Here is a 12,373-nt window from a genome sequence, read left to right on the forward strand (position 1 = left end):
AAGAGTGTGCTCTTGTCATCTGTCCCCCAGCTGTTTATGTTTGTTTATCTCCTGCTACAGCATTTGAGGTCACACATATTGCCAAAACGTTTCAAATTCTGAGTGAAAACCAGGTTAGAAAAGAGATCATTTTCTCTGCGACTTCTGCTTCATTTGATCCACTTGCGGCAGTGTGCCCGTTTAGGAATCTCAAGCTACTGATTGCAAGTAGAAGAAAAAAAATATGTAATTCTTTCAGAATTGATTGTTAATAGTGTTGTTACAGAATTCAGGAAACCAGAAAGAACAGTGCCATTTTATATGTCATCCATTAGCCCCCAGCTGCATCGTGTGTATATCTCCTCTATAAATAATTTAGTGTAATTGTTTAATTTAGAATTACTTTTATATTACCCAAGCACTAGCATGTATATATCAGATAATGACACAAGCAGAATGGATAAGGGTCCAGATAAATTTTTTACAGCAATTTTGGGAGAAAATCATGCCTATTAGAGTTTTCTTTTTTTTAAGAGACTTTATGTATTTATTTTTAGAGCGAGGGGAAGAGAGGGAGAAAGAGAGGGAGAGAAACATCCGTGTGTGGTTGCCTCTCACATGGCCCCCTACTGGGGACCTGGCCTGCAGCCCAGGCATGTGCCCTGACTGGGAATCGAACTGGCAACCTTTTATTCACAGCCCAAGCTCAATCCACTGAGCCACACCAGCCAGAGCCGAGTTCTCTTTTTTTAAGTGTTAGGTGGCAATACCTCATAATTCCCAAAACTCCCATAATTCCTGGTGGGAATGGAAGGGATGCTGCTCGCACAAGAAAGACTATTTCACTAAAACTGTATATGATGTAGAAGAATTTTTAGCCATGCCCTTCTGGCAGCAAGGATTTTCTGGTCCTAGGAATTTAGTGTATATTTAATATGGAAATAGTATAAAAACTGTTATTATATTTGATTGTTAAAAATGCAATCGCGCGGTGAGTTTCAAAAGTGATGAAAGTGTTGCATGATCGCACTGCATTTTTTGAGGCAAAGCAACGTTATGTCCTGATCCCTTATGTCCACTGAGGATCCAAGAATGAGAGCCATGTTCTCACAGTTTCTATTGACTCTCCCTTGTCACTCGTATCACAAAGGCCCATGTCGCTGGTTTCTTCAGGCAGCATTAAGAAAGCATACACTGCGATAGGAAATAGAGACAGAGTTATCAATATTTATATCTCAAAGCAAATAGAAACATCTATATGTAACTAAGTATGATGATTATTATGATAGTGGGCATAATTCAGACTTCCTACCTTATGTCTTGTTTCCTGAGAGTTTAGAATTCATCTCTTAAAAGTTTTAAGCTTAAAAGGATGACCATACCCATTGCTTTAAATATTGTCTGGAAGCCTCAGGCATGAGACCATAACTTTATTCATACATTTACATGTATATACCTATGGTGAACTTCGTGTGCTCTTTAAATGGCAAAGAAGACAAGCTCTGGTGTGAAAGTTTTCACCTAATTATGTTCAGTGTAACATATTGCTTTGCTTTCTGCAACAGATGCTTGGTGCATACTGTTAGTGTAAGCTGGTGATAAGGAATGGTACCACCAGGCAGTGAAAGACTACAACAAACGCGGAGCGATCGGTACTTTCAGTGTTTGAACCATCTCTGTCTTTGCTTGCTTCTCACATTCGTTGTCATATCTTGGCAGGAAGTTCAGCCAGAAGGTGATTACCGAGAGAATGTAAAATAGACCTACTTCTAGGGAGTCACGGACAATTACTAGTGTTGGGAGGATGGTGATGTTCCTTCCCCCTGGTGGATTCCCTTCCCAGCATTCCTCCTTCAGTCACTCACTGGGCACCTCCATGCCCCCAGTACTGTGGTAGGCACCAGTGAATGCACAATTTAAGATGAACACGTAATCTAGGTAAAGGAGCTATGACTGGCATGTAAAATTAGTAAGTGACAAGTCAGTAAGTGGTTATCGTGGAAATAATGTATTCATGTATACTCCTTGAAGGTTAACATTGGGTTGAATCTCATTCTGTTAAAGACAATCTTTTTAGAGCAGTTTTAGGTTTATAATAAAATTGAGAGGAAGTTACAGAGATTTACAATATAGCCCTAACCTCCACACATGCACGGCTTCCTACATTATTAATATCACTGGGCAGAGCGGTACATTTGTTATCAAGGATGAACCTACGTCGACACATCATTATCACTCAAGTCCATAGTTTACCTTCAAGTTCACTCTGTGTTGTGCATTCTATGGGTTTGGGCAAATGTATAATGACATATATCTATTATTATAATATCAGAGTATTTTTACTGCGATAAAAATACTGTGTTCTTCCTAGTTGTCTCCCTGCTAACCCATCCCTGACAACCACTGATCTTTTCATAGGGGCCATAGTTTTGCTTTTTTCAGAGTGTCATATAGTTGGAATCCTACAGTATGTCTTTATCTCTTCTTAATGCCGTTAATGTTTATGTACTCTCTCTCTCATTTTTACTTATTGGCAATACCTGCTGCAGAGCAAAACCAACTCATCCAATGTAGGCTTAGGTTTGATCCATTACTCTTATTATTGATTTGAAACTCAAATGTTCACTTAATGGGTCGGTGCTTTTTTTCTTCAGCTTTCTTCTGAGAATGTGACACTTTTCTGTGGGTGCTTATTTGTATCCAGTTATATTTCAGGTGGTATAGATGTTATTGTATGTATTCTTGTTGGCACCATTTTAGAGTCAAGCACATTTCAAAATATAAATTTTGGTTAATGTGCTTTTTTCACTAAGTGTATTGGAGGGTCATTGCTCAATAAGATTGTATAAGTTTCAAGTGTTCATTTCTATGACACATGATCTGTATATTGCACTGTGTGTCCATCAACCAATGTCAAATCATCTTCTGCCACCACATACTTGACCTCCTTTGCCCATTACTAGCTCCTCCCCCTTCCCTCTGGTCACCACCATCCTGTTCCTGGCTCCGTTCTGAATGGCAAATTCAACAACTTGTTGTACATCCTCCAACCTGTTGCTTTTGCAAAACACATGGAAATATGAGCATTTGAAGAGATTGTTATTAGATTTCCAAACGTTTAAATGCCTGGTACGTATTTTCAGAAGAGTCTATGGGCAAATAAATTGCTGCTTAGCAACCTGGAATTTTGTTACATATCTCAGGCTGTAGGGCAGCAATTTGCTCAGAGAGGCAGCAGCCAGCCTTGTCTTCGGTTCCTAGTTTGGTGGCACTCTCTACTGGGCTGTGCTGCTTGGCCTGTCCCCCCTCAGGAATGGTCAGTTTCCTGTCTCTGGTTCCATTCTGAATGGCAAATTCAACAGCTTGTTTTATGTCCTCCAATCTGTTGCTTTCCTAGGACAAATTGAACTTTAGCAAAGATCCATTGCATCCTCTCTTCATGTTTAGCTGTAATTCAACAAAGTGTGCAAAATATCTATGCCGCCCTGGCTGGCGTAGCTCAGTGGATTGAGCACGGGCTGGGAACCAAAGTGTTCCAGGTTCGATTCTCAGCCAGGGTACATGCCTGGGTTGCAGGCCAGAACCCCCAGCAACCGCACATTGATATTTCTCTCTCTCTCTCTCTCTCTCTCTCTCTCTCTCTCTCTCTCTCTCTCTCCCCCTTCCCTCTCTAAAAATAAATAAATAAAATCTTAAAAAAATATATCTATGCCAATATAGTAGATTTCTGGTGCCTGGATCATGCAACAGCTCTGCTGATGTGTAGGCAAATGCAGCAGCTAGCTTCTGTTTTGAGAACTTCCCATGGCTGTGTTTTATCGGCCTTTAACTCTCAGCCAATTGCCGCTGACACTCTTTACTCATACAATGACGAAATACCATGAGAATTACTCATACAATTTTCAATGTTTTTACCCCTGAGTGGTAATTCTCGAGAATCGCTGTTAATATTTGTTCTTCATTGGGCTGGCCTGGAACTAATGGCATGTCTCTTGTCTGCCTTTTCATTCTTCATTCTTCTACCCTTATGGCATTCCGCATAGTTGCATTCTGAATCTTTTAGGGTCCACGTGTTTTTTTTTTCTGAACAACAGAGTACAGAGCATAAGCACCTTTTAAAACTCAACCTAAATACAAGCTCTTTTTAAATTTATTTCTTCCCAGTTGATTTATAGGGAATTTCAAAACTCTCTCCACTGAATTCAATGTGGTATATCGCATTAACGTTTCCTATTATCAGATGTTTCATTATTCATGCCTTAGTACGCCATATGTGACCCAGAGTAGCTTTGAATGCGAATAACAAACAAGCCAACGCACAGCGCTGGCAGACTGAAATACCATGGCATATATGAACTGCTTTTCATGTTGGAAAGATATTATCAATGCAGTAACCTGTTATCTTCTTTAAAGGTTATTTTTTAAAATATAAAACCAGCTGGCCGTGAACTGACTCACCATTTTGTTTAACTAATTGTAAACCTGAAGATTTGATTACTCATGGGGTCTGTTTTACTTAATTTACTTGTGTACAGTTTTGACAGAAAAGCTTTTAAACTACTCTAAAAGGATGGCCATAGTATAACTTATGAAGAAACTCTAAAACTGCCTTAATTTTGACTCAGGTCACTGTTGCTAACCCAAATTCACAACAAACCATGGATCACCCACCCCCTGAACTTCAAATTTGTGGACTATAGATCGCATAGAGTTTGTAAGTCTGATATTTGTTTACTAGTGAGAAAGGTGTCAAGAAAATTTTTTCTCTTGCACATGCATGGATAATGCAAAACTACAGCTGTTTCAGAAAACTATGTAGTACAAAGTAAATCTAGTCACAATTATTGCTTCCTAAAAATTATAAGGATCCTTAATCTAACTCCTTCATTTTGCATATGAATAAACGGAACACCTGGGAATGGATATGACATAATTCTTCCTCATTCTAGTCAGTGACCTATAATGCATCCTTGCAAACCCATTTTAAGAGACTTTCAAAGAAATTAAAATTAAGATTAAGAAGGTGGCAGTTGGCCCTGATTGGTGCAGCTCAGTGGATTGGGCATTGTTCTAAGAACCGGAAGGTCATTGTTTCAATTCCCAGTCAGGGCACATGCCTGGGTTGTGGGCCGGGTCCCCAGTTTGGGTCATGTGAGAGGCAACCAACCAATGTTGGGAATTGGTGAACAAAGCACTCAGGGTGAAAGTGAGGAGACATGAGTTTTCACCCTAGCCCTCCCATTCACTGGTTGTGTTACTTTTCCTCCCTGGGGCTCAGTGTTTCTTGTATAAAATGGAGGTGGTGGTTTAGAAATAGGGCACATTTCTTGTAATTCTGAAGAACTTTTCTCACCATCGTCACCACTCTAACTCTGACATTGAAGCTTGCATACTTATTAATAATAATAAGAATAAACCATGCACAAACATGTTCACATGCACACACACAAAATTACAGTATGTTTAGTATTTTCATATGGTTATGTTGAGCTTTAAGATAGGAAGTGAGTTTAGATTACATTAGAGATGTACACAAAGACTTGGTCAATAAGTACAGTGACTAAATATTGAGTTAATCATGAAATTAGGTGAATATAAATAGAAGGTGCTGAGGTTACAGAAGTAAATGCTCAGCTCTCAGAAAGTGCAAAACTGAAGAGACTAAGCTAGATGATGCTTAAGTATTTTTGTAGGGTTATTACACTATGATTCTTTACCACCTTAAAATTACTTTCTGAATTTGCTCACTGGCTTTTCTGAAATGATAACATATAGCTAGCAATTGCTTGAAAGAATGCATAGATATTCGAACTTATCATCTTCAAATTCAAAAAATTTGAGGGAACTCTTTTTCATTCACTCCTTTAGTGTCATTGTATGAGATACACATTAGACCTGGAATTTCTTGTCTCTAAGATATTTTGTTGACTTATTTTTCATTAAGTAAGAATCCACATTTTGTTTATTAAAATCCACCATTTCCACTACCAGTTATGAAACAACTGGAAATTCAATAATTGTCACACTCAGGATCTTGTCCTGGATGGCTAGTCAGAGGGGCTGACATAAATTCTGGAAACTTCTTGATCCATTTTTGGTTACGAGGCATTCAGCCCTGGCACTCTTAGGCAGGGTCGCTTTGTTTAAATCATTGCCAGCATATTTTCTGCCCATTTGGAGGATCAGGATTCAGTAAAGCTAAACATGGTTAGAAAATCTCTGGGACCATATAGAAAATATCCACATGCATAAAATCAATTCGTATAGTGAAACAATTGTCATTCTTATCCTCTTTTTGCCATGGTTCATGGATGAGCTAATGTGGTCAAAAGTTTTCTCCATTGCAAGTTTCTATGCGTTGTGAAGAGTACAGGGTGGCAGCGTAGAACCTTGGTGATTCTCCCTAATGCACACAATTTAGTTTCTTAGGCTGTACTTGCTTCCCCTTACACTGCCGATCAGGATTCACTCTACCTCCTAGAATCAAATTCTTCTCATGATGGCAGTTGTGCTTTCTTTTTGCAACGACACATGCCTTCTCAAATACTGTTTTAAATCTGCCAGATTATTGAGGGGCTGGGGGGTGGGTCATGGTATTTCAGCACTACCTACAAGTAATATGTTGGATTCACTAGTTTTTTGGAGATCACCATTGAAATTTGGATTCTATGGTTTTTTTTAAGAGAGGGAGAGAAACAGTGTGTGGTTGCCTCTCACACACCCCCTTCTGGGGACTTGTCCCGCAACCCAGGCATGTGCCCTGACTGGGGATCGAACTGGTGACCCTTTGGTTCACAAGCAGGCATTGGATCCACTGAGCAGCACCAGCCAGGGCTGGATTTTATGTTTAGTATCTGTTCCCTTAGATATTTTTATGGAACTGCCTAATACAAACTTCCTAGGAGAAAGGATTTCAAACTTAAGCACTCATGTTTTTTTCTCTTTGGGCTTTTTATCCCTACCCCTTTATACCATTGCATAGAAGTAAAAATCATTGGCTTACATTGATACGAGACATTGCAATTATTTTATACTACAGGGGCCAGCAAACTTTCAGAAATGCCATGCTATGTTTTCATGTATTCAGTCCCTCAGTGTACAGCCATGAGGAGAGGAAATGAGGAGAAAGGCTACCTGAAGTCTTTTTTGCCACCCTTCTTCCCCTTCCTTCTAAGGTGACTCTCCCAGGCAAGACAGCTCATCCTTCAACAGAAGCAGCAACAACTATATTCAATAGAAAGTGGTTCCTTCTAATGTATCAGAGTGCTTCCTCTGGCGATATTGTTTGAGGTGGATTTTAATATAAAATGATTTCTGTCTAAAACAACTGTCCAGAACTCTTTTTTTAAACAAATTCTTTTTTTAAGATTTTATTTATTTATTTTTAGAGACGGAAGGGAGGGAGATAGAAAGAGAGAGAAACATCCATGTGCGGTTGCTGGGGGTTATGGCCTGCAACCCAGGCATGTACCCTGGCTGGGAATTGAACCTAGGACACTTTGGTTCCCAGCCCGCGCTCAATCCACTGAGCTATGCCAGCCAGGGCTAGAACTCTTTAATAGACACCAGAACACATTAGCAAGAGTTTTAGAATTTCTCCAACAATTTTCATATTACTCTGTTTTCTCTGAATTTTGAATTGGGGATCCAACCCATATTCAATGCATTTTTAGATTTTGTTAAGTAGTCCACTGTATAATGAAATAAAAACAGGAGTTGGAAATTACATTGTTCAAGAATATTATTTATAAATTAGAATTGGGCTTCCTTTTGGCTTATGCTGTGTAGCGTAGGCCTGGTAGAGAAACACACCCAGGTTTCAGTTACATTAAATTGTCCACGTTTTAAAAGGGATCATTCTGGTTTCAGGTGTCACAGCTGCAGCAATGGCTGAGGCGATGAAGCTACAGAAGATGAAGCTTATGGCTATGAACACTCTTCAGGGAAATGGAAGCCAAAATGGCACAGAGTCAGAGCCTGATGATCTTCATTGTAACACAGGTGAGTGTCTTCAGGAATTCAAGGCAGGGGACTCACGGATGTATCTGAGACAGTAGAGAAGAGGGCTGGGGGAAGGAACAGTATGCATACTTTGATTGTAAGCAGTTACTAAGGAAGGATGCTGAACTCTACTTCTACCTTGTACATTGAAATTAGAAGAACATTACAGGTCAAAATCTCATTTGAGGATACAGTGAATTATCTCCATTGATTTGTTGTAGAGAGATTGAATACTAATTGTTATAATGCTACTGCATCTTCTGCCTGCTGAAGGCTGCCCCCTTTAGTTTCGTACAAGGTTTTTAAAAAAATTTTAAAGATTATATTTATTTATTTTAGGCAGAGGGTAAAGGAGGGATAAAAAGAGGGAGAGAAACATCCATGAGTCGTTGCCTCTTGTGCACCCCCTACTGGGGACCTGGCCTGCAACTCAGGCATGTGCCCTGACTGGGAACTGAACTAGTGACCCTTTGGTTCACAGGCTGGTGCTCAGTCCACTGGGCCACACCAGCCAGGGCCATACCAAGCTTCTTACTTCATCTTTCTGTAAATATTTTACCACTGAATGGTGGCTTTGAGAATCCACCTTGGCTGGCCTACAGTCTTTTTAGGTGGAGAACATTTCCTTAGCTATGTGAGGGTGCTGGCAGAGTTGAGGTATTATCAGCAAGGCTAAAGAAAAAAGGAAGACAAAGAGTAATTAAAGGAACAGACTTGGAAGAGAGTGAGATAGAGAAAGATGCCTGTAGATTGGAATGTCCCATTCCTTCTTACTAGTTTTTTTTCTTTCATACTGTGATCATTCTTCCTTCACTTTCATCATAAGACCAACTTTCACATCTCTTTTGGAATTAGGTGGGATTAGAACTCTCAACATGCATGAACTGCTAAACGAGTGAATGAATACAGTTTGATTTTAGTGGAGAACAATAAGGGGCAACCAGAGATGGTCTTAGGGGCCTTGGGTTTGCAATGTAACTCTGTAGGTAAATTCAATATAAGACAGGCAGACAGTAGCAGCCTTAAATCTCTTCTTTCAGGCTCCTAAAAGTTCAAGCATTGTGAGACCTTATTTTGGAGGGAAAAGCAAAAGGGAATTAAAGAGGAAAATTATTTTTTTTAAAGATTTTATTTATTTATTTTTTTAGAGAGGGAAGGGGGAAGAGAGAGAGAGAGAGAGAGAGAGAGAGAGAGAGATCAATGTGCGGTTGCTGGGGGTTCTGGCCTGCAACCCAGGAATGTACCCTGACTGGGAATCGAACCTGGGACACTTTCATTCCCAGCCCACGCTCAATCCACTGAGCTACGCCAGGCAGGGCTGAAAATTATTGAATTAAATTAGTATGATAAACTACTCAGAATTTAATACAGTATAGCTCTTTTCATTGTCTTCATCTAAATTAAAAAGTTGATGGTGAGTTATAATGAGAATTAGTCTTCCATCGGTACCCACATTGGGGAATAATGGGAAAATGCATATTTTTCTGGAGTAGTAACTGGAAGCAGCACATAGAAAGATTAAAATTAACACTAAGCAAAATAATAACACTAGTAAGACACTATCAGTTACTATGTACTAAGTATCTCTCATGTATTTTTCTTTACTTTCCAACATTTTTTATTAAATATTATTGGCATACAACATTGAATAAGTTTAAGGTGTACAATCTATTGATTTGGTAGCTACATATTATAATCTTACTATTACTATAGTGTTAGCTAACATCTTCTCCATGTCACATAGTTATTCATTTTTTCATGATGAGACCATTTAAGAACTAGGCTCTTAGCAACTTCTAAGTGTATAATGAAGTATTGTTAACTACAATCACAATACTACACATTAGATCCTGAGAATTTATTCATCCTTTATCTCCCATGTTAATTAAGTCCATCAATTCTCACCATATTCCCAGAAAAAAAAGACATTTTCAGTACTCCCATTTTGCAGATCAGGAAACAGAGGCCGGAGTAGTTTCAGCTTTGCTCATAGTCACAAAGCCAGGAAGGGGCATGGCTAAGTTTCAGTCCCAGGTCTGGTTAAGTCCAAAGTGTTTATAATGGAGCTCTGGCTGGTGTGGCTCAGCGGATTGAGTGCCAGCCTGCAAACCAAGGGTTCGCCGGTTTGATTCCCAGTCACGGCACATGCCTGGGTTATGGGCCAGGTCTCCAGTAGGGGGCACGGAAGAGGTAGCCGATCAATGTATCTCTCGCACATCAATGTTTCTCTCCCTCGAAAATAAATAAATAAATAAACAAATAAAACAGTAAAATGTGTATAATGATAAGTGCCTGCCTTAAAACAGAAGAAAACCCTCAAATAAACAAGTTAATTTTGTACTCCAAAGAAATAGAAAAGGAAGAACAAACAAATCTTATGGTTACCGGGATAAGAGAAATAATAAAATTATAGCAGAAATAAATCAAGCGGAGTTCAAAAGTATTAAATATTTTTTACGGCTGAGTAATATTCCATTGTATATACATACCACAAATTTTTATCCATTTGTCTATTGATGGGTCAAGTGGAGGGGGTTTGCAGACTGGGTGAAAAAGATGAAGGGATTAAGAAGTACAAATGTATAGTTAAAAAATAGTCTTGGGAATGTGAAATACAGCATAGAGAATGTAGTCGATAATATTGTAATAATGATGTAAGGTGCCAGGTGGGTACTTGAAATAGTACTAAATGCAAGGTATATGATTATCTAATCACTATGCTGTACACCTGAAACGAATACAAAATAATATTGAATGCAAACTGTAATGGAAAAATGCAATGAAAAAATCAGCATCTGTTTATGATTAAATCTCTGAACAAAATAGGTGGAGAAGAAACTTAACTCACGACACAAAAGTCGTATATGAAAAGCACACAGCCAACATCATACTCCATGGGGAGAAAACAAAGCTTTCTATCTACGTTTGGTACAAGGCAAGGATGGCCACTCTCCATGCATCTGCTCAACATGCTACTGGAGGTCGTAGCCAGAGCAATTATGCAAGAGAAAGAATTAAAAGGATCAAAATCAGAAAGGAGGAAGTAAAATTATCTCTATTGGCAGATGACATGATCATGTATGTAGAAAAGTCTAACAACGAAAACTGTTAGAATTAATAAATAAATTCAGTAAAATTGCAGTGTACAAAATCACTATACAAATTTGGTAGTGTTTCTATATACTCACAATGAATTATCCAAAAAGGGAATTAAAAATATGATTCCATTTACAAGAGCAAAAAAATAAGTAAATACTCGGGCATAAACTTAATGAAAGAAGACAAAGTATTGTTCACTGAAAATGATAAAATATTGGTGAAGGGGATTAAAGAAGTCACAGATAAATGGAATAATATGTCATGTTCATGGGTTGGCAGAATTAATATATCTAAAATGTCCATACTACCCAATGATAGTATGTGATCTACACATTCAATTGCAATTCCTATAAAGATTCCAGTAGCATTTTTCACAAAAATAGAGCAAACACTCCTAAAATTTTTATGGAGCCACAAGATGCCCTGAATAGCCAAAAAACATTCTTGAGAAAGAAGAAAGAGCCATACTGCCTGATTCCAAGGTATACTGTTGGGAAAATTGCAGAGATACGTACAGAAAAGTGAAACTTGACCATCTTCTTACACCACACACAGGAATAAATTCAAAATGGATTAAAGACTGAAATGTTAGATCCCAAACCATAAAATTCATAGAAAAAAACATAGGCAGCAAAATCGCAGACATTGCTCTTAGCGATTTTGTATCAGATATATCTCCCCAGGCCAGGGAAACAAGAGAAAAAATAAACAAATGGAACAACATCAAACTGAAACGTTTTTGCATAGCAAATGAAAACATTAGCAAAATAAAAGACAACCCCCAGAATGGCAATGAAAAAGGCAATGTGTTGACAGGACGGGCAGAAATGCTTATGATCTAAGAGAAGACATTTTAAAAATCAATCAATATATAAATTATTATACTCTGAGATGAACTGGGATAAAATCAATGGCAGGAAGAAAGTACTGTGAGAAAATAGAGAAAGAGGGAATTTCTTCTGAAGAAGAAAATCAGGCTGGACTTTCAAGTGTAGGACATGACCTTCAAACTGGTCTTTGAAGGATGGGGAATTGAAAAGGAGAAAATGGATGGCCCCGAATGATGAGTTTAGGAGACTGTACAATTGATTTTCCAGGGCAGTTGTTTTCAAATAGTGGTTCCTAGAGACTTCAGCCTGTTTCTCAGAATTAGGTAAGAGTTGAGAATTTGGCTTGAAGCAGTATTATGTTTGATAACTCGAAAGGCTTGCTTACTTGCATTCTTTCATCAACTAGCTATAAAGCTCCTGATGTTTACAATCTTACTGGCAAATATTTCTAAAATTACATTTTA

General features: G+C 38.4%; 1 protein-coding gene across 2 annotated transcripts in view; it reads left to right on the top strand.

Moving 5' to 3' along the window:
- The window catches only part of DACH2 (dachshund family transcription factor 2), a 448,371-nt gene that overhangs the window by 284,472 nt on the left and 151,526 nt on the right, over window positions 1–12,373 (top strand). For both annotated transcript variants that reach the window (XM_036016277.1, XM_036016278.1), the window contains exon 4: window positions 7,849–7,980. In XM_036016277.1, the coding sequence (XP_035872170.1) occupies window positions 7,849–7,980 (132 nt within the window). The remainder of the gene's footprint in view (window positions 1–7,848; window positions 7,981–12,373) is intronic.

The sequence above is a fragment of the Phyllostomus discolor genome, chromosome X, assembly GCF_004126475.2.
Source record: "Phyllostomus discolor isolate MPI-MPIP mPhyDis1 chromosome X, mPhyDis1.pri.v3, whole genome shotgun sequence".
Taxonomy (NCBI): Eukaryota; Metazoa; Chordata; class Mammalia; order Chiroptera; family Phyllostomidae; genus Phyllostomus; species Phyllostomus discolor.